General features: G+C 37.1%; 1 protein-coding gene across 3 annotated transcripts in view; it reads right to left on the bottom strand.

Moving 5' to 3' along the window:
• PLEKHA7 (pleckstrin homology domain containing A7) overlaps positions 1 to 21,815 on the bottom strand; it is a 918,161-nt gene extending 896,346 nt beyond the window's left edge. For all 3 annotated transcript variants that reach the window (XM_053720631.1, XM_053720632.1, XM_053720630.1), the window contains exons 1-2: positions 21,677 to 21,815; positions 21,510 to 21,586 (exon numbers count right to left, since the gene is read on the bottom strand). In XM_053720631.1, the coding sequence (XP_053576606.1) occupies positions 21,510 to 21,586; positions 21,677 to 21,759 (160 nt within the window). In that variant the 5' untranslated portion in view covers positions 21,760 to 21,815. The remainder of the gene's footprint in view (positions 1 to 21,509; positions 21,587 to 21,676) is intronic.
• Positions 21,816 to 22,306: the final 491 nt, after the last annotated feature.

Consider the following 22,306-nt stretch of genomic DNA (forward strand, 5'->3'; position numbering starts at 1 on the left):
ATTTTAATTTTCTTTTGCAAGGAGATTGCTGGCACTTGTTACAGCTAAAAGCTGTCTTATTTAATATGGGACTTTATTAAACCTTCATGTTTGGGATTTCTTTTAGGCAGTTTGGGCATTGAGACTGTGAGGTGATTTATGGTGTTTCAGTGTGTTATAGTAGTTTTTATATTTTTGGTCATGGAGATTACGGTTGTAAGTAGGGTTGCACCGATACCGATAGTAGTATCGGTACCAATACCAAGTACTTGCATGAGTACTTGTACTCATGTAAATGCACCGATACTTAAACCAATACCTCCACTTACTACCCACATGCTATCTTGTGGTGTTTTTTTCAAACTGCATGTTCCCATTTCATTTAAAGCTGGAGTGGAGACTAAACTAAAAATTGTTTACTACTGTTCTGCCAATACAAATTGCTCTTATTGTAGGAGAGATCACTGTACTGCGTTCAGACAAACCCCTGAAGTACTGGGCAGTTAATAAACTGAGATCTCCAGCTCTGGCTAAAATGGCCCAAAAATATCTTTCTGCCCCATGCAGTAGTGTGGAACGTTGAACCTCCTTACTGATAGCAAAAACAGACTTATAGCTGAACATGCAGAGATGCTTCTGTTCCTTAAAAAGAACTTGCCACTAACTTTTGAAAAATTATTCTAATTGCTAGATTGCCTTTTATACTGCTAGTTCTCATCTTGCACAATTATGTTCAAAACATACTGTACTCTGAGGAACATCTTAGCTTATATAATTGCAGGAAGAGTACTCATAGGAAAACTTAAGTTAATCCAAATGAACACTCATCCTGCAATTATAGGACTAGATTTAGATTACATTTAATTGGTAAGCTTTACCAATGCTCTTTTCACATTTCCAATGCCATAGCCTTTAATGGAGTAGGACGTGTAATGAGAGCATTGGCAAAGCTTACCAGTCAAATGTAATCTAGCCCATAGTTTTGTTCACCATGATTAAATAGTATTCTGTTCTATTTTTTACTGTATGGCACTTTTGGTTGGTTGGTTGCAATTTTATATTTGTTTGCTTTTTTGTTAATATATTTTATTGTAATATTTTTATTTCTAAACATGTTCTGTGAACTTTGTGACAAATAAAACCTGTTTTATTATTTCATAATGTCTTTTGAGCTACAGTCCTTCATAATTATAAAGAAGGAATCTTAAATAATTAGTCTGTATTGTGCTTGGTAAACTGTCACATGACATTAAAAAAAAGTATCGGTAATTGGTATCTGCGAGTATTTGAAAACAAGTATCGGTACTTGTACTCGGTCTTAAAAAAATGGTATCGGTGCAACCCTAGTTGTAAGCCATTTTTTTCGGCAGTTAGGGCTCTGTAACCGCTCTGTATTTGAAAAGGGGATTGTTTCTTCTGTGAGGGAAGTCACTCTTTGAGCTGCAGGACAGGTAGGCACCTCAGAAAAGCTACTGAGATGTATAGGTAGCCTGAGGTTTATTTGGTTTCTTGCGCTAACACACATTTCTATTTAAAGACACAGTACACATTTATTTTTTTATTTTCAAATAAAGAATTTTTACACTTTAACCTTATTTATTACATAAGATGGATCAAAGTTGCTTCTTGTCAGTTACGTTTTGATGCTCAGGTGGAACCCCCAGTTCCTTTTTGTTCCTCATGCATTGAGAACTTTAAGTTATAGAGATAAAATATTTGACCATGAGCCACCGTTATCCCACGGAAATGCTGTTCAGGTGTCTACTGATGCAGATATGCCGCAGCTTTCTCCTCAAGCGTCCCAACTTTTTCATTCTCCACATACAGTGCCCTGTGTTTCCTCTTGCAATCCTGTAGGATTTTTTCTACAAGACATTGCTTCCCAGGTATCCCTTGCGGTATCTGAGGCCTTGTCAGCTTTCCTAATGTTGCAGGGAAGGCGTAAAAGGAAATTTAAGGAAACAGTAAGGTTTCTGATCAAGTTCTGGCTATCCTGAGTGTCCCTTCCCATAAGTCTGAGGAAGAAGACATGTCGGTAGCATCTGAGGGTAAAATATCAGACTCAGTGTAATTCCTTCTTCTGATGCTAAAGTGGTATCCTTCAGATTTAAGCTAGAACACGTTCGCTTATTACTTAAAAGGGACAGTATACACTCATTTTCATATAACTGCATGTAATAGACACTACTATAAAGAATAAGATTCACAGATACTGATATAAAAATCCAGTATAAAACGGTTTTTAAAAAAAAAAAAAAAAAAAACTTACTTCGAAGCTCTCAGTTTAGCTCTGTTGAAAAGGTAGTTGGAGAGCCCACTGCAAGTGGGAAATAAGACACTCCCCCCTCCCCCTTTACAAAAACAGGAGCAAGCTGAAGTAGGTAGCTGACGGTATTCTCATAACTTTGGGGGGCTTGGTTAGGAGTCTGAAAATCAGAGCAATGTTATTTAAATAAAGCAAAACTGTACATTTAAAAAAAACAAAAAAAAAAACTTTATGGGCTATATAAATAGATTATCTACAAAACATTTAAGCAAAGAAAAAAAAAATGTGTACAAATGTCCCTTTAAGGAGGTTTTGGCTACTTTGGACGACTCCGACACAACTATCGTAGTCAATCCTAAAAAGTCTAGTAAATTGAACAAAAATGTTTCCTCCGCAGTGGAGGTTTTTCCGGGTTCCTGCGGATCTCCACTTTAGCCAAGAGGACAGTTCTTTTAAAAGATCAAATGGATAAAAAAAATTGGAGGCTTTACTAAAAAAAAAAAAAAAAAAAAAAAAAAAGAAAGATGCATGTCCACCAGGGTCTGCAGCTTACTGGTTTGATGCGTTGTCTGAATCTCTTCAGACAGATACCCTTTTTGATGAGATCCAGGACAGGATTAAAGGGACACTGTACCCAAATGTGATTCAGATAGAGCATGACATTTTAAGCAACTTTCTAATTTACTGCTATTATCAAATTTTCTTCATTCTCTTGGTATCTTTATTTGAAATGCAAGAAAGTACGTTTAGATGCCGGCCCATTTTTGGTGATCAACCTGGGTTGTTCTTGCCGATTGGTGGATACTCATCCACCAATAAAAAAGTGCTGTCCAGAGTTCTGAATAAAAAATAAAAAAAAAGCTTAGATGTCTTTTTAAAATAAAGATAGCAAGAGAACGAAGAAAAATGAATAGGAATAAATTAGAAAGTGGCTTAAAATTGCATGCTCTATCTGAATCATGAAAGAAAATTTGGGTTCAGTGTCCCTTTAAGGCTCTCAAGTTAGCCAATTGCTTCATTACAGATGCTTCCTTACAGGTTATTAAACTGGGAGCCAAAATTGAAGTCCTGGTCTGCTGATGTTTCATCTAAATCTAAGCTATGGCTATTCCTTACAAGGGTAAGACCTTGTTTGGCGGAAATTATCTCAGATATTACTGAAGGGAAGGGTTCTTTTCTTCCTCAAGAGAAAAAGAATAAGCAGAAGGGACGTCAGAGTAATTTTCGTAACTTTAAAGGCAAGTCTTCCTCCCCTTCCTCCAAGCAAGATCAAGCCAAGCCTTCCTGGAAGGCCAACCAGTCCTGGAATAAGGGAAAGCAATGTAAAAAGCCTACAGCTGATTCCAAGTCAGCATGAAGGGTTGGCCCCCAATCCGGGAGCGGATCTTGTAGGGGGCAGGCTTTTTTTCCAGGCTTAGATAAGAGATGTACCGGATCCCTGGGCGGTGGACATTATCTCCCAGGGATACAAAATAGACTTAAAATCTTTTCCTCCCAGAGGCAGGTTTCTCCTCTCCAGATTATCTGTAGACCAGATAAAAAAAAAAAAAAAAAAAAAAAAGTAGGAGGCATTCTTACATTGTGTCAAGGACCTTGCTGTTCCTTGAGTAATAGTTCCAGTTCCCTTTCAGGAAAGGGGTCTGGGATTTTATTCTAATCTGTTCGTAGTTCCCAAAAAGGAGGGAACTTTTTGACCAATCCTAGATCTAAAATGTTTAAAACAAGTTTCTCAGAGTGCCATCCTTCAAGACGGAGACTATACGCTCCATTCTTCCCTTGGTACAAGAGGATCAGTTCATGACAACCATAGATCTAAAGGATACATATCTTCATGTTCCCATTCACAGGGACCATCACAAGTTTGAGATTCACCTTTTTAGACAATCATTTCCAGTTCGTGGCCTTTCCATTCGGCCTTGCCACAGCTCCCAGAATTTTTTCAAAGGTTCTGGGGGCTCTTTAAGCTGTGCTTCGATCTCGGGGCATTGCAGTGGCACCTTATCTGTACGAAATTCTGGTTCAGGCGCCATCTTTTCAACAAGCAGAATCTCATATGGAGATCTTGTTTTTTCTTCAATCCCACGGATGGAAGGAAAATCGGGAAAAAAAGTTATCTGGTTCTCCAGCTACAAGGGTCATATTTTTGGGGACCATAATAGACTCCCTGTTGAAGATATTTCTGACTGAGGTTTTCGACTCTTGTTTTGCCCTTCAGTCCTCTCCACGGCCGTCAGTGGCTCAATGTATGGAGGTAATCGATCTGATGGTGGCTTCCATGGACATCATTCCGTTTGCTTGGTTCCATTTCAGACCTCTGCAGTTATGCATGCTCAGACAATGGAACGGGGACTATACGGACCTGTCTCCGCGTGCAGATCTTGATCAGGCGTCAATAGACTCTTCCGTGGTGGCTCTCTCAGGATCATCTCTCCCAGGGCACGGATGCCAGCCTTCTAGGTGCTCGTTGAAGGCTCAGGGCTTATGGACCCAGGAGGAGTCAGTCCTGCCCAAAAACATCTTGGAGCGGAGAGCAATCTTCAATGCTCTTCTGGCCTGGCCTCAGTTAGCCTTAACCCGGTTTATCAGATTCCAGTCGGACAACATAACATCGGTGGCCTACATCAACCACCGTGGTGGGGGAGAGAAACTCAGAGTTCCTTGGCTATGACAAAGGTGGCCCGAATGATTCAGTCGGCGGAGACCCACAACTTCTGTCTTTCTGCGATCCATCCATCACATCCCAGGAGTGGATAATTGGGAAGCGGATTTTCTGAGCAGACAGACTTTTCATCCCGGGGAGTGGGAACTTCATTCGGATGGGTTTTCCAGCTTGACCCTCAAGTGGGGGCAGCCGGAGTTAGATCTCATGGCTTCTCGTCAGAATGTCAAACTTCTGAGATATGGCTTGAGGTCAAGAGATCCACAGGCATTTCTGATCGTTGCTCTGGAAGTATCTTGGAACTTCAGTCTAGCATACCCATTTCCTCCGTTCGCTCTCCTTCCAAGAGTCATTGCTCGAATCAAGCAGGAGAGGGCGTCTAATGCTCATAGCCCCGGAGTGGCTTTGCAGGATTTGGTATGCAGACCTAGTGGAAATGTCATCCTTTCCACCTTGGAGACTGCCTCTGAGATAGGACCTTCTACTTCAGGGTCCCTTCCTTCATCCAAATCTTGTTTCTCTGAAGATGACTGCTTGGAGATTGAACGCTTAGTTTTATCTAAGCGTGGATTTACAGAGTCGGTCATTGAGACCTTGATTCAGGTTCGTAAGCCTGTGACTCGCAGGATTTACCATAAGATCTTGCGTAAATACTTGTATTGGTGTGAATTCAAAGGATACTCTTGGGAGTAGAGTAAGGATTCCTAGGATTTTGTCCTTTCTCCAGGATAGTCTGGAGAAGGGTTTGTCAGCAAGTACTCTAAAGGGTCAGATTCCGGCATTGTCTATTTTGTTACATAAGCGCTTGGTGGATGTGCCAGACGTGCAATCATTTTTTCAGGCCTTGGTTAGAATTCGGCCTGTGTTTAAACCTGTTACTCCTCCGTGGAGTCTTAACCTTGTTCTTAAAGTTTTACAACAGGCTCCGTTTCAGCCTATGCATTATTTAGATATTAAGATGTTATCTTGGAACGTTTTGTTTCTTGTTGCCATTTCCTCTGCTCGGAGAGTTTCTGAACTCTCTGCTTTACAATGCAATTCCCCTTATCTTATATTTCACTCTGATAAGGTGGTTCTGCGTACTAAGTTTGGTTTCCTGCCCAAGGTTGTTTCGGTCAATAATATTATTCAGGAAATTGTTGTACCTGCTTTGTGTCCTAATCCTTCTCACAAAGAACGCTCGTTACATAATCTAGATGTTGTGCGAGCACTAAAATTTTATTTGCAGGCAACTAAGGACTTTCATCAGTCTTCTGCATTGTTTGCTTTAATGGGAAACGCAAGGGTCAGAAAGCTACGGCTACTTCACTTTCCCTTTGGCTGAAGAGCGTTATTCGCTTGGCATACGAGACTGCTGGACAGCAACCTCCTAAGAAAATCACAGCTCATTCCACAAGGGCTGTTTCTTCTTCCTGGGCCTTCAAAAATGAAGCTTCATGGAACAGATTTGCAAGGCTGCAACTTGGTCATCTTTGCACACTTTTTCCAAATTATATAAATTCGATACTTTTGCCTCAGCTGAGGCTTCTTTTGGGAGAAAGGTTCTTCAAGCAGTGATGCCTTCTGCTTAGGTTCCTGTATTGTCCCTCCCTCATCATCTGTGTCCTCTGGCTTGGGTATTGGTTCCCAACAGTAATTGATGATGATCCGTGGACTCACTGTGTCATTAGAAAGAAATTGAAATTTATGCTTACCTGATAAATTTATTTATTTCTTGACACAGCGAGTCCACGGCCCACCCTGTATTCAGGCAGTTTCTTTTTATATAAACCTCAGGCACCTCTGCACCTTGTGTTACTTCCTTTCGCTCCTTTCCCTTTGGTCAAATGACTGGGGGATTGTGGGTAGGGGAGTGATATTTAACAGCTTTGCTGTGGTGCTCTTTGCCTCCTTCTGCTGGCCAGAAGTGATGTTCCCAACAGTAATTGATGATGATCCGTGAACTCACCGTGTCAAGAAAGAAATTTATCAGGCAAGCATAAATTTCGTTTTTCTTGGTATCCTTTGTTGAAAAACAGGGAGGTAAGCTCAGGAGCAGCACTATTTACGGCAGCAGTTCTGCAACAATGTTTTACATAAGCAAGAACACTAGATGGCAGCACTTTTTACTGTCATGTAGTGCTCCAGAAATGTGCACGCCAACTATATGGATATCTCTTCAACAAAAGAATATTATGTGAACAAATACCATAATAAAAGAAAATTGAAAACTATTTTTAAAATAAATTGAATGCTCCGTCTGAAAAAAAAAAATATATGAGGGTTTTATGTCCCTTTCAAGTTTCCGCTGATTAATAAAATATGTTACTATAGCACGTGACAAACCGTGTTCCGTCTGAGACTGCAAGGTGTTGTTCCCTTATAAACCGTTTCACTGCTGGGCCGCTCACAAAACAGGGACATTTGACAAATATATCTAAACAGTTGTGCTATTTCCGTTAGGTCCAAAGCTCCAACCTCATCGTGATTCTGTCTTGTGTTATTTAATGGAGCTAGGTGGGTTATAGACAACCCCTTTTACTTTAAAAAGGGACATTAAACACTAAATACATTTTATTAACATTGAGGTTATCTTCCGCCTCCCTCTAGTCATGTTGAACATCTAGCTTCCATTGCTTTCTAGTGCTGACTTGTGTTTGTATATGTGCAGCCTTATAGAGATAATGGCAGTTAAAACTAACAATGGCAGCGCCCTAATTAAAAAGGAGGTGCATGAAATGTATTTGTTTTTAACCAGCATATTACAGTAAAGTACTGCTTCCAATAAAAAAAGAGGTTGTAAAACCCTAGGAGCCAGCCAAATGAAAGTCAAAATTAAACTTTTACTTTTCCAGGTTTTACATTTCTTTTAGATTGATTGTTTGAAACTTAGCACCTTTCTATTAAAAGGGATGGTAAGATCAAAAATGTTCTCTATCGTATAGTACAGGTTTGCTAATAATCCAAATGTGATCACATACCTTGCGCTGCGCTCATTTCTCTGTTCTCTTGATATTCCGGCTAGAATGTGGGAGGATTTACAAACCCACTGTGAGGCTCATTTGCATAAACCAATCACAGTGGGCTCGACTGCTCTCTAGTGTGGAGTTAAACGCATGCGTGTATTTTTGCTGAAGACCTGGCAAAAGTGTTCTGTTATTTCTGTGCCCATGTGTGAGATCTGAAACAATTGCGCATGCGTTGGTGGGAGTAAACATATGTTAGGTAAAAAAAGGATGGCGGGTTCAGAGAATGAGGTTGGATATAAATCCAAAAAGAGAAAGGCACTCACCGGATTTGACAAAGGGAATCCTTTATTCCTTTAACATAGCGTAACGTTTCGGGGTGTTACCCCCGTTTTCAAACAAACAACCAGACCCAACACCATAACAGCTCTTTAAATACCCTCTTACCCCAATCACCCTGTGCAGGTGTGGCTCAGCTTGGGACATGCATCATGCTGCGCCCGTATCCTAGCAACCACTAGTAAATAAACATGTGACAACCGTGTGTTAAAAACAGTATTACTGACAAAATTATCTGACACATATCTAGCACTGTCAATTATACGACCTGCTAAATCATCATATTGTATATTAGCTAACAATACCTTATCAGGACTATAGCAAACTTAACTGAAATAATCCACGCTCATTAGACTGTTACAAAATAATGCCTCAATATTCAAAAGCGTCATGACCTGTTATACCTACATTACAGCGCAATCTAACCGCTCAAATTAAATCCAAACTGTCACTTGACCTTCTATAGAATACAGGCATTATACATCATTATTGTTTCCAGCTTAATCATTAACATAAACAGGCATTTAAAGCTTAAAGTGATAGACCTCCAATGATAGATCCTACCATATACTACGACACAGCAACCAGCATAAGATAAACGAACTTAAAGCATAAAAACAAATAAAAGAAGAAAAGAACAAAAACAAACATAAAAAGGACAAGAAAAGAACAAAAACCAAAGATAAATATACACAAAAATAAATGAAAATGAGAGAAAAGTAAAAACACATAATAAACAAAACAAACATAAAACTGCTGAGAGCTATAGTCATAGTAGAAAACTGGGATTATATATTCATAGGAAACTATGCCACTCAAATTTAGTATTCAATCCTTTGGGAGAAATAGTTTCCAACTCATAAGTCCATCTCGTCTCCCTTTGTAGAAGCAGCCTATTCCTATCCCCTCCTCTTCATCTCTGGTATGTGATCTATAATCATATAGCGTAGATCCACCACATTATGCCTTTGCTCATAAAAGTGTCTGGCCACTGGTTGAGTTGCCATTCTTTATGGCCTGTCTTATGGCGCTCCTGTGGTTGGCCATCCTCGTCCTCAGGTTATCACAGGTCTTACCAACATAGAATAGGCTGCCTGTGCTTAAGAAAGTATTTCTTATTATATCTAGGGTGGTTGAAGTATTTGCCTGTAGACATCCCACTGCACTTATAACACCCTGGTTTCAACGACTGCCTATTGAGCCAGTTCTTACAATAGCAGTGTGTAGGGTCTGTCATCTGTAAACTGTCCTTAAAGGATTTCCCTTTCTTGTAACCTATTCGTGGGGCCGCCATGTCTTTAAAGGGGAGTGTTTCATCACTTTGAAGAATTTCCCAATTCCTTCTCATAATACCGTTTAATTCATTTTTAATCGGCTGTATAGGTGGTAGTAAAGGTTAGCCTTCTCTCTAGGTTTTTTTCTTCTCTCTCTTCATTATCAGATGTACGAACCAATTCCATCTGCTCATTTAGAGCTTTCTTTTTGTAGCCACGTTCAATGAAACTTTGTTGCATCTCTCTCAGTTGTACTTTAGCCTTATCTTGTGTGTTTCTTTTTACTCGCATAAATTGCGACTTGGGGAGTGCTTTGAGTGCCGGTGGATGGCAGCTTGAGGCATCAAGTAACGAGTTCCTGTCCGTGGGTTTTTTAAACAAAGTAGTTTGTAAAGTGTGGTTCTCTTTGAAAATCTTTAAATCCAAGAATTCAATAGCATCCTCACTCCAATGCATCTTAAATTTTAATGATTGATGAGTTTGATTTAAGACCTCAAACCATTCCTGAAGTGCCCTGGGGCCCCCCCTCCATACAATGAGGAGGTCATTGATATATCTTCTATATACCACCACATTCTGATCCTTAAAGATATGCTTGTTGCTGTTTTCAAATTCATCCATAAAAAGGTTTGTACATTTTCTCAAAACGGAAGAAGTTCATCTTAAGGCAACATTCCAGGAGGTTAATGATGAATTCTATTGGTGGCCCCACGTATGGGTATCTGTGCAGATGTCTCGAAATGGATTCAATTCCTTCTTCATGTGGAATAACTGTATACAAGCTCGTAACATCCAAAGTTACGAGCAGGTCTCGATCCTCCACTGATCCCATACCTCGAAGTATTGTAATAACATCGCCTGAATATCTTAGATAGCTTTCCATATGTTGCACCATAGGTTGCAGGATGCTGTCCACATACACTGCCAGGGGTTGGAGGAGAGAATCAGTAGCCGCCACTATCGGTCGTCCTGGTGGTTCTGTAAGAGGTTTATGGACTTTAGGAGACTGGCACTTTCGGGTAGTCCATTACCAGGTAATCCAGTGTCTGTCTGTCCATCCCATATCAAATGCCTCAGTCGACTATCGATCTGATTCTTGAATTGTATAGTCGGGTTACCAGGCAATATCCGGTAGGTGTCAATCTTACTCAGTTGTTGGAGTATCTCCTTCTGATAAAATTCATAATCCATTATCACAACTGCACCTCCCTTATCGGCTCTTCTTATGGCTACGAATTCATCTTTTGTAAGACTCTTCAGTGCCTCCCTCTCTCGCCTCGTGAGGTTGAATCTAACGTATTGTTTCTGATTATGTGCTGAATCCATGAGTTCTTTCTCCAGTTTTCTTGTGAAGGTCATAATGGTGCTGTTGTGGTCGAATGTTCTCTTTTTGAATTGGCTGTAATCCCCACGGTTAGGTCCAAAGAATTCATGGAGTTTAAGTACTCTTTGAAAACGTAATATATCGATATGTAGATCAAATTCGCCAGTGAGGCCTGTAGGTACATATGAGAACCCTTTCTGCAGCTGTTTATTCTACTCTGCTGTCAATATCCTGCTGCTGACATTGATGACCAAGTTTTCATCTTTCACCTTCTCCTCTGGCGCGGTGGCCTCCCCTTATACTTGCTTCTCCTCGGGTGTGGGCGCCTCCCCCGTTTTTTGACCGGGTAATCACCCCTCTTTCTTCGTGTATAGGCTTAAGGTTATGTCCACTTTGTGTGTTGATCAGAATCTGTACCTGATCCCGAGGAGTCTACAGTCGTCAAGTTCTGGGGTCTCCTAGCCCTATAGCGATATTCTCTCCATCTCTGTCTTTCCGCAACTGAGAGAGATGCAACAAAGTTTCATTGAACGTGGCTACAAAAAGAAAGCTCTAAATGAGCAGATGGAATTGGTTCGTACATCTGATAATGAAGAGAAAGAAGAAAAAAAAAACCTAGAGAGAAGGCTAACCTTTACTACCACCTATACAACCGATAAAAATGAATTCAACTGTGTTATGAGAAGGAATTTGGAAATTCTTCAAAGTGATGACACTCCCCTTTAAAGACATGGCAGCCCCACGAATAGGTTACAAGTAGAGCTGCAACAACTAATCGTCATAATCGATTATGAAAATAGTTGTCAACGAATCTCATAATCGATTAATCGATTAATCGGTTTGCAATTAGTTGGTCTGTGCACAACACCAGCTGCTTCCCTCCAATGAATTCCTGCATATGGTATTGTGTTTTATGGTTATGTCCTTAGCCTAAAGGACGTCTGTAGAAGTCTACTTTTCACTTTTTCAGGACAGTATACATTTACAACTACCCCGGCTTATGTGCAACCCAGATATAATAGTCATCATTTGGATTGTTTATATTAAATCTGGTGATTTGGAACTATGCTTTTCATGATATAGTGCCAAGCTTGTTGTTTACACCTTGCCCCTAGATTGATGGGAGTTATTTAAAATGATGTGCACTATTATCTGCTTGCACAATTATTAGCGTATTGCTTGCTATTGCTGATTATACGTACTGTATAAAGAAATGTGTAAGGGTTTGTCCTGTTATTGATATACAGTACTTAGCGCTTTTTGATTTTGTTTTTTTTATATTTTTAATAAATTGTGATAATATGTACCAGATTCAACCTTTATAAGTATATATTCGTTATTTTTAGAGCGGACTAGATATTTCCCCTAACCTTAAAGCTGGTTATTTACCATTGCATATAGATTTTCAAGATATTTTTATGTTAGAATGAAGTCAAGGGTTACTTTATTGAGAGGCCCCTTGCCAATGTAGAAAACACTTAGCATTGGTGAAGAGCATGCAAATTTCAATACAAAGTTTCTGAAAGAGTGAATAACAGAATGTTATTAACAGTGATAGTCTAACTCTTTATAGTTCTACCTCTTTTCAAACAGTTTGTGGTTTTGTTTAATGATAAAACTGTGTTCTGCTGCTTAAAAATTGAAAAAACAGTTGCGTTAATGTAAAGTTTTAGTCTGAAGTTTATATTTGTAACACTCATTATGTGGATTTTATTTAAAACATAGAAAACTATTATTGATTCTCTTTTTATCCGATTAGTCGATTAATCGAAAAAATAAATCGTTAATTGCAGCCCTAGTTACAAGAAAGGGAAATCCCTTAAGGACAGTTTACAGATGACAGACCCTACACACTGCTATTCTAAGAACTGGCTCAATAGGCAGTCGTTGAAACCAGGGTGTTATAAGTGCAGTGGCTGCACTACCTGTAATGGGATGTCTACAGGCAAATACTTCAACCACCCTAGATATAAGAAATACTTTAAGCACAGGGTAACATGTACGACTCTGTATATTGTCTACCTCCTATACTGTCCGTGCAGCCTATTCTATGTTGGTAAGACCTATGATAACCTGAGGACGAGGATGGCCAACCACAGAAGCGCCATAAGACAGGCCATAAAGAATGGTGAATCAAATCAACCAGTGGCCAGACACTTATGAGCAAAGGCATAATGTGGCAGATCTACGCTATATGATTATAGATCACATACCAGAGATGAAGAAGAGGGGATAGGAATAGGCTGCTTCTACAAAGGGAGACGAGATGGACTTATGAGTTGGAAACTATTTCTCCCAAAGGATTGAATACTAAACTTGAGTGGCAGTTTCCTATGAATATATAATCCCAGTTTTCTACTATGACTATAGCTCTCAGCAGTTTTATGTTTGTTTTGTTTATTATGCGTTTTTACTTTCTCTCATTTTTGTGTATATTTATCTTTGTTGCTTTTGTTTTCTTCTTGTCCTTTTATGTTTTTTGTTTTTCTTTTATTTGTTTTTATGCTTTAAGTTTGTTTATATTATGCTGGTTGCTGTGTGGTAGTATATGGTAGGATCTATCATTGGCGGTCTATCACTTTAAGTAAGCTTTAAATGCCTGTTTATGTCAATGATTAAGCTGGAGACAATATTGATGTATAATGCCTGTATTATAAAGAAGGTCAAGTGACAGTTTGGATTTAATATGAGCAGTTAGATTGCGCTGTAATGTAGGTATAACAGGTCATGACGCTTTTGAATATTGAGGCATTATTTTGTAACAGTCTAATGAGCGTGGATTATTTCAGTTAAGTTTGCTATAGTCCTGATAAGGTATTGTTAGCTAATATACAATATGAAACGATATTATGATTTAGCAGGTTGTATAATTGGCAGTGCTAGTTATGTGTCAGTAATACTGTTTTTAACACACGGTTGTCACGTGTTTATTTACTAGTGGTTGCTAGGATACGGGCGCAGCATGATGATGCATGTCCCAAGCTGAGCCACACCTGCACAGGGTGATTGGGGTAAGAGGGTATTTAAGGAGCTGTTATGTTGTTGGGTCTGGTTGTTTGAAAACGGGGGTAACACCCCGAAACGTTACGCTATGTTAAGGGAATAAATGGATTCCCTTTGCCAAATCCGGTGGGTGCCTCTTTTTGGACTTATTGAAATTGTTTCTGATGTGCACCCCGGTACTGCTAAGAGAGATATCGAGATATCAATGTAAATATTTGCATAGGAAATTAGCACATCTAGGCAAGATTCCCCACTTGTTTTTTCCCAGAAATACTCCATATACAATGTTACCAATGCACAAGATAATTCTGGGTAAGATATGCAAATTCTACATTGATTTAATTTTGATACATGGAGGATTTTAAATTTCAGTTTTTTGTTTTTTTTTTGTTTGTTTTTTTAACTCCCCCATAACTTTAATGAATTTTGGTTCAACCCTGAAAGTAGCTTTACCATTGCAGCAACCAGAAATCTATCTCCTACTGATGAGTTCCAAAAAGAACGAAACAGGCTGTCTAGTGAGTGATTTCTGCAATAATCCTGTTAAAAGGATCGCTGTGTTAAAACAGTATTTGACTCAAAAAAACTGAGAATTTGCATGTCTAATTTGCATATCTTACCCAGAATTCTCTTGTGCATTGGTAACATTGTATATGGAGTATTTCTGGGAAAAAGCAAGCAGGGAATCTTGCCTAGATTTGCTAAATTTCCTTTGCAAATACATACATTGATTTAATTTTGAGACATGGAGGTTTTAATTTCAGTTTTTTATCTCCCCCATAATTTTAATGAAAAAAATATATATACATACACATTTACAACCATTTGTGCCTTAATTGTACAAGCTGGTTGTAAATAATTTCAATGAGAAACCTAAAGTTAGTGAAAAAGTTTATTTGATCGCATTTGGCGGTGAAATGTTGGCATGAAATATACCAAAATGGGCCTAGATCAATACTTTGAGTACTAAAAATAAATATATACTGTACATGTGAAGGGTTATTCAGGGATTCCTGACAAATATCAGTGCTCCAATGTAACTATTGCTAATTTTGAGGTGGAAAAAAATGGTTTGGAAATATCAAAGTGCTACTTGTACTTTTTGCCCTATAACTTGCAAAAAAGCAAAGAACATGTAAACATTGGGTATTTCTAAACTCAGGACAAAATTTAGAAACTATTTAGCAAGGGTGTTTTTTGGTGGTTGTAGATGTGTAAGATTTTGGGGGTCAAAGTTAGAAAAAACGCGTTTCTTTTTTTATCATTTTATTAAAAAAAATAAAAAAAATGTTATAGTAAATTACCAGATATGATGAAAATAATAGAATCTTTAGAAAGTCCATTTAACCTCTTAAGGACATATGACGGAATTTTTCCGTCATAAAATAATTGAGCAAACTGAAAGCTGTGTCCTTAAAGGGTTAATGGCGAGAACAACGTTATATAAGATGTGTGGGTACAGTAAATGAGTAAGAGGAAAATTACAGCTAAACACAAACTCCGCAGAAATTTAAAAATAGCCCTGGTCCTTAAAATGGGCAGTAAAGTCAAAATTAAACTTTGATTGGATAGAGTATGCAATTTTAAAACATCTTTCCAATTTACTTCTGTTATAAATCTTTCTTAATCCTCTTGGTATATTTTGCTTAAAGAGTAAGCCTAGGTGATCTTAGGAGCGTGCACATTTCTTTAGCCATCTGGGCAGTGGTGTTTGCAACATTGCTTATAGAAATGTTAGAGCCTAGAGTAGGCACGTCTTTAGCACTCTATGGAAGCAGTGTTTGCACGTATTCAAAAAAAAAAAAAAAAAAAAAGTTATAAAGATTGCTGCCAGATGGCTAAAGACAATGCACGCTCCTAAGCTCAACTAGTATTACCAAAATTAATAGAAGTACATTGGAAAGTTGTTTAAAATGTTATGCTGTATCTAAATCCCCAAAAAGGTTTAATTTTTACTTTACTGTCCCTTTAACGGTATGAAAATTGAAAAATGGCCTGGTCACTAAGGGGTTAAAGAGCATACCCCCATCTTTAGAACTAGTGCATGTTGACAGTTTAATAAAGCTAGCTCATGTGTGTCAGATAACATTGTGCTCACTGAAGGAGTTATTTATGAGTAAGCATTGATTCATTAAAAATACAAGCCTATCAAAAGAACTGGCTAAATGAAGCCACCAATCAGCAAGCGCTATCCAGGGTACTGAACCAAAAATGTGTCAGCTGCTAAGCTTACATTCCTGCTTTTTCAAATAAAGATAGAGAGAACGAAGAAAAATACGAGTAAATTAGAAAGCAGCATAAAATTGTATGCACAATCTGAATCATGAAAGAAAAACCATTTGGTAGCCAACTAGCTACATTTGCACCTGAATCCTTGTTATACATCCCTGGAGATTTTCACATAAAATTGTAGTATTTAAATCAGATTACAGTTTCTATTAATACTGTAGATCTTTTATATGACTATCAGTTCATAGGATGTTTGCAAACTCACTGTAGTAAAGTTATCCCTAACTCAAATATAGATTATTAATGCTATTTCACTAATACAGTACCCATACTCTTTATTGACATTGGGCACATAGACAACACACATACTGCCTCTCTACAATACTGTACTAGATTCCCACCGGATTATGATCCATGAATAATCTGTATTGCCAAAAAGCAAATACTAGTTCTTCATTCAAATATGTGTAATAATTCTGCATAACAGTACCATTATAATGTTATATAGTATCTGATAAGTCATTGACATAGTACAACATTACCGATTACATAAAACACCACAGCTTTTTCCTTAGTACAATAGACTGAACATAAACAGTGTCAAAATATGGTTAAAAAAAAAAAAAAAAAACAGAAACATAAAACATAATTTGCTAATACCTTGTGCCTTACTGATTAATTAGTCATTATAGTAATAGTTACAAATTAAATTCTTCTAATTAGCACAGCACTCCAGATTAGCAACACACCTGATTAGCATTACACTTCAGATTTACAGATTCCAAAAGATCACATAACTCTAACAAATATTCAAGATTAGTCAGTATCATTACCCCAAACTACACTAATTATTAATATTGCCAGCATTTGTGATTTACACAATAGCCTTGATGAGTTCAGTACTCCAAAGTTACATTGCATTTAATTAACCAATTATTTCCAAATAATGCATTCCCCTAACATGTGATCTCAATAATACAACTAGAACCTCACTTCTCTTAATCTTGTTTCATAAAATTGAATCCATACCCTTGTTTGAGACTGTATTACTACTAATTTAACAAGTAAACAATTACTAGTAGCATCAGAGAATCCAATTTCCAAAGTACCAGTATATTTCTTTAGCAGAAGAGCTTCAGTACTCATTAGTATATAACCTTAATAATGTTAATGTGTCAGTACTGCTGATAAGCCTATTGCTTCAACTGTTTAGTATAATACTTTATAGACAATCACTGAGGTAATAAAGTTATAGTACTCTTTAAGATAAGGTCAGCATCAGTACTCCAGCAGTAATTCTGATTAGCTTAACACTTTACAGAGTGTCACCAGGGTAATAAAGATGCAGTCCTCTATAAGATGGACAGTTAGTATCATTACATCTGATTAGCATAACACTTTATAGAGTCACAAAAGTAACAAAGTTGCAGTACTTTGTAAGTGTGATTAGGTTAGCATGTCTGATTGGCCCATTGCTTCACCTGATTAACACAATTCTTTATAGAGAGCCATCAGGGAATTAAAGATGCAGTACTTTGTAAGTGTGATTAGGTTAGCGTCAGTACTCGTACTCCGTCAGTATTTGCGATTAGTATGATACTGGACATCAGGGTAATAAATTGAAGTACTCAGTAAGATGATTAGGTTAGGATCATTACTTGATATTAGCACTATACTTTATATAAAGGGTAATAAAATTGCAGTACTGAGTAAGCTGAATAGGTTAGTATCAGTACTTGTGATTAGTATAATACTTTATATATAGAAACACCAGGGTAATAAGTAGTAGTACTCAGTAAGCTGATTAAGTTAGCATCAGTACTCCAGCAGTACTTGCAATTAGTATCATACTTTGCAGTACTCAGCTGATTAAGTTAGTAACAGTACTAAGCCAGTATTTATATACAGACATAAGGGTAAAAAGTTGCAGTATCAGTACTTGCGATTAGCACAATACTTTATATACAGGGTAATGAGTTGCAGTATCAGTACTTGTGATTAATATATATATATATATATATATAGATATATATATATATATATATATACACACACACATATATACATAAGGGTAATAAGTCGCAGTATCAATACTTGTGATTAGTATAATACAAGTTAATGAGTCGCAGTATCAATACTTGTGATTAGTATAATACAAGTTAATGAGTCGCAGTATCAATACTTGTGATTAGTATAATACAAGTTAATGAGTTGCAGTATCAGTACTTGTGATTAGTATAATACAAGTTAATGAGTTGCAGTATCAGTACTTGTGATTAGTATAATACAAGTTAATGAGTTGCAGTATCAGTACTTGTGATTAGTATAATACAAGGTAATGAGTTGCAGTATCAGTACTTGTGATTAGTATAATACAAGTTAATGAGTTGCAGTATCAGTAGTTGTGATTAGTATAATACAAGGTAATGAGTTGCAGTATCAGTAGTTGTGATTAGTATAATACAAGGTAATGAGTTGCAGTATCAGTACTTGTGATTAGTATAATACTTTATATACAGGGTAATAAGTTGCAGTATCAGTACTTGTGATTAGCACAATACTTGATATACAGTGTAATGAGTTGCAGTATCAGTACTTGTGATTAGTATAATACTTTATATACAGGGTAATAAGTTGCAGTATCAGTACTTGTGATTAGCACAATACTTGATATACAGTGTAATGAGTTGCAGTATCAGTACTTGTGATTAGTATAATACAAGTTAATGAGTTGCAGTATCAGTAGTTGTGATTAGTATAATACAAGTTAATGAGTTGCAGTATCAGTAGTTGTGATTAGTATAATACAAGTTAATGAGTTGCAGTATCAGTAGTTGTGATTAGTATAATACAAGTTAATGAGTTGCAGTATCAGTAGTTGTGATTAGTATAATACAAGTTAATGAGTTGCAGTATCAGTAGTTGTGATTAGTATAATACAAGTTAATGAGTTGCAGTATCAGTAGTTGTGATTAGTATAATACAAGGTAATGAGTTGCAGTATCAGTACTTGTGATTAGTATAATACAAGGTAATGAGTTGCAGTATCAGTACTTGTGATTAGTATAATACAAGGTAATGAGTTGCAGTATCAGTACTTGTGATTAGTATAATACAAGGTAATGAGTTGCAGTATCAGTACTTGTGATTAGTATAATACTTTATATACAGGGTAATAAGTTGCAGTATCAGTACTTGTGATTAGCACAATACTTGATATACAGTGTAATGAGTTGCAGTATCAGTACTTGTGATTAGTATAATACAAGTTAATGAGTTGCAGTATCAGTACTTGTGATTAGTATAATACAAGTTAATGAGTTGCAGTATCAGTACTTGTGATTAGTATAATACAAGTTAATGAGTTGCAGTATCAGTAGTTGTGATTAGTATAATACAAGTTAATGAGTTGCAGTATCAGTAGTTGTGATTAGTATAATACAAGTTAATGAGTTGCAGTATCAGTAGTTGTGATTAGTATAATACAAGTTAATGAGTTGCAGTATCAGTAGTTGTGATTAGTATAATACAAGGTAATGAGTTGCAGTATCAGTAGTTGTGATTAGTATAATACAAGGTAATGAGTTGCAGTATCAGTACTTGTGATTAGTATAATACAAGGTAATGAGTTGCAGTATCAGTACTTGTGATTAGTATAATACAAGGTAATGAGTTGCAGTATCAGTACTTGTGATTAGTATAATACTTTATATACAGGGTAATAAGTTGCAGTATCAGTACTTGTGATTAGCACAATACTTGATATACAGTGTAATGAGTTGCAGTATCAGTACTTGTGATTAGTATAATACAAGTTAATGAGTTGCAGTATCAGTACTTGTGATTAGTATAATACAAGTTAATGAGTTGCAGTATCAGTACTTGTGATTAGTATAATACAAGGTAATGAGTTGCAGTATCAGTACTTGTGATTAGTATAATACTTTATATACAGGGTAATAAGTTGCAGTATCAGTACTTGTGATTAGCACAATACTTGATATACAGTGTAATGAGTTGCAGTATCAGTACTTGTGATTAGTATAATACAAGTTAATGAGTTGCAGTATCAGTACTTGTGATTAGTATAATACAAGGTAATGAGTTGCAGTATCAGTACTTGTGATTAGTATAATACTTTATATACAGGGTAATAAGTTGCAGTATCAGTACTTGTGATTAGCACAATACTTGATATACAGTGTAATGAGTTGCAGTATCAGTACTTGTGATTAGTATAATACAAGTTAATGAGTTGCAGTATCAGTAGTTGTGATTAGTATAATACAAGTTAATGAGTTGCAGTATCAGTAGTTGTGATTAGTATAATACAAGTTAATGAGTTGCAGTATCAGTAGTTGTGATTAGTATAATACAAGTTAATGAGTTGCAGTATCAGTAGTTGTGATTAGTATAATACAAGTTAATGAGTTGCAGTATCAGTACTTGTGATTAGTATAATACAAGGTAATGAGTTGCAGTATCAGTACTTGTGATTAGTATAATACAAGGTAATGAGTTGCAGTATCAGTACTTGTGATTAGTATAATACTTTATATATAGGGTAATAAGTTGCAGTATCAGTACTTGTGATTAGCACAATACTTGATATACAGTGTAATGAGTTGCGGTATAAGTACTTGTGATTATTATAATGCAAGGTAATGAGTTGCAGTATTAGTACTTGTGATTAGTATAATACAAGTTAATGAGTTGCAGTATCAGTACTTGTGATTAGTATAATACAAGTTAATGAGTTGCAGTATCAGTACTTGTGATTAATATAATACTTTATATACAGGGTAATAAGTTGCAGTATCAGTACTTGTGAGTAGCACAATACTTTATATACAGGGTAATAAGTACTTGTGATCAGTACAATGCAGGGTAATAAGTTGCAGTATCAGTACTTGTGATTAATACTTTATATATAGACATATGGGTAATAAGTTGCAGTATCAGTACTTGTGATTAGTATAATACTGCAACTTTTTACACTGTATATAAAGTATCAGTACGTGAGATTAGCACAATACTTTATATACAGGGTAATAAGTACAATACAGGGTAATAAGTTGCAGCATCAGTACTTGTGATTAGCACAATACTTTATATACAGGGTAATAAGTTGCAGTATCAGTAATTGTGATTAGTATAATACGTTATATACATGGTAATAAGTTGCAGTATCGGTAATTGTGATTAGCACAATACTTTATATACAGGGTAATAAGTACTTGTGATCAGTACAATACAGGGTAATAAGTTGCAGTATCAGTACTTGCGATTAGTACAATACTTTATATACAAGGTAATAAATTGCAGTATCAGTACTTGTGATTAGCACAATACTTTATATACAGGATAATAAGTTGCAGTATCAGTACTTGTTAGTAGCACAATACTTTATATACAGGGTAATAAGTTGCAGTACTCAGTAGAATACAAGGTAATAAGTTGCAGTACTCAGTACTCCCGGCTGCTCGCTCACCTGAGCGGATCATGTGTCCGGAGTTGACGGGCTCCCCGGTCCTGGGATGTAACCAGGTGGTCGTGCGGCTCTGGTCACTGCAGGGAAAGGACAGATTATTATTACACCTGTTACCAGGAACGCGCCGAACACAGACAGTTTCATTAAACTTTTATTTAAAGTCTTACTCGATAAAGAAGACTCGGCCGTCCTGGCACACTCCATAGGACCAGTGCTCCGGTAAACTCTCCCGCTCGCTCGCGGCCGCCATGATCTCACACCCGCCCCCCTCTCGCCTCCTTACGGTGGCGGATGGCTACAGTGGTGATAGAGAGAAGGGCGAGCGCGTCCACAACTGGTCTCTACACACGCGCTGAAAGCGCGCCTCTCTCCCAATTTACCTGAACGCGCGGGCTCATTGTCTGACAGTGCACGCGGTCACCCTGTCAACTCAAATCCGAGCGCGCACCCCATTGTCTAGAAGTGCAAGTGCGCGACCAGTATCCAATGCTCAATACCTAGGTCATAGCAGTCAAGGTGCGCATTATTTATAACACCTCAGGAAATACGGTAATAATCCCACAGTATAGAAATAGTAACAAGAAGCAGCTATTTTATCTGATAATAAATTAATATAAAGGGAATTAGTAGCACCTGAGGAAATACGGTAATAATACCATAGTATATCAATAGTAACAAGAAGGAGCTATTTTATCTGATAATAAATTAATATAATGGGAATTAGTAGCTCCTGAGAAAATACGGTAATAATCCCACAGTATAGAAATAGTAACAAGAAGCAGCTATTTTATCTGATA

Source organism: Bombina bombina, chromosome 7 (assembly GCF_027579735.1).
Source record: "Bombina bombina isolate aBomBom1 chromosome 7, aBomBom1.pri, whole genome shotgun sequence".
In the NCBI taxonomy this organism is placed as follows: Eukaryota; Metazoa; Chordata; class Amphibia; order Anura; family Bombinatoridae; genus Bombina; species Bombina bombina.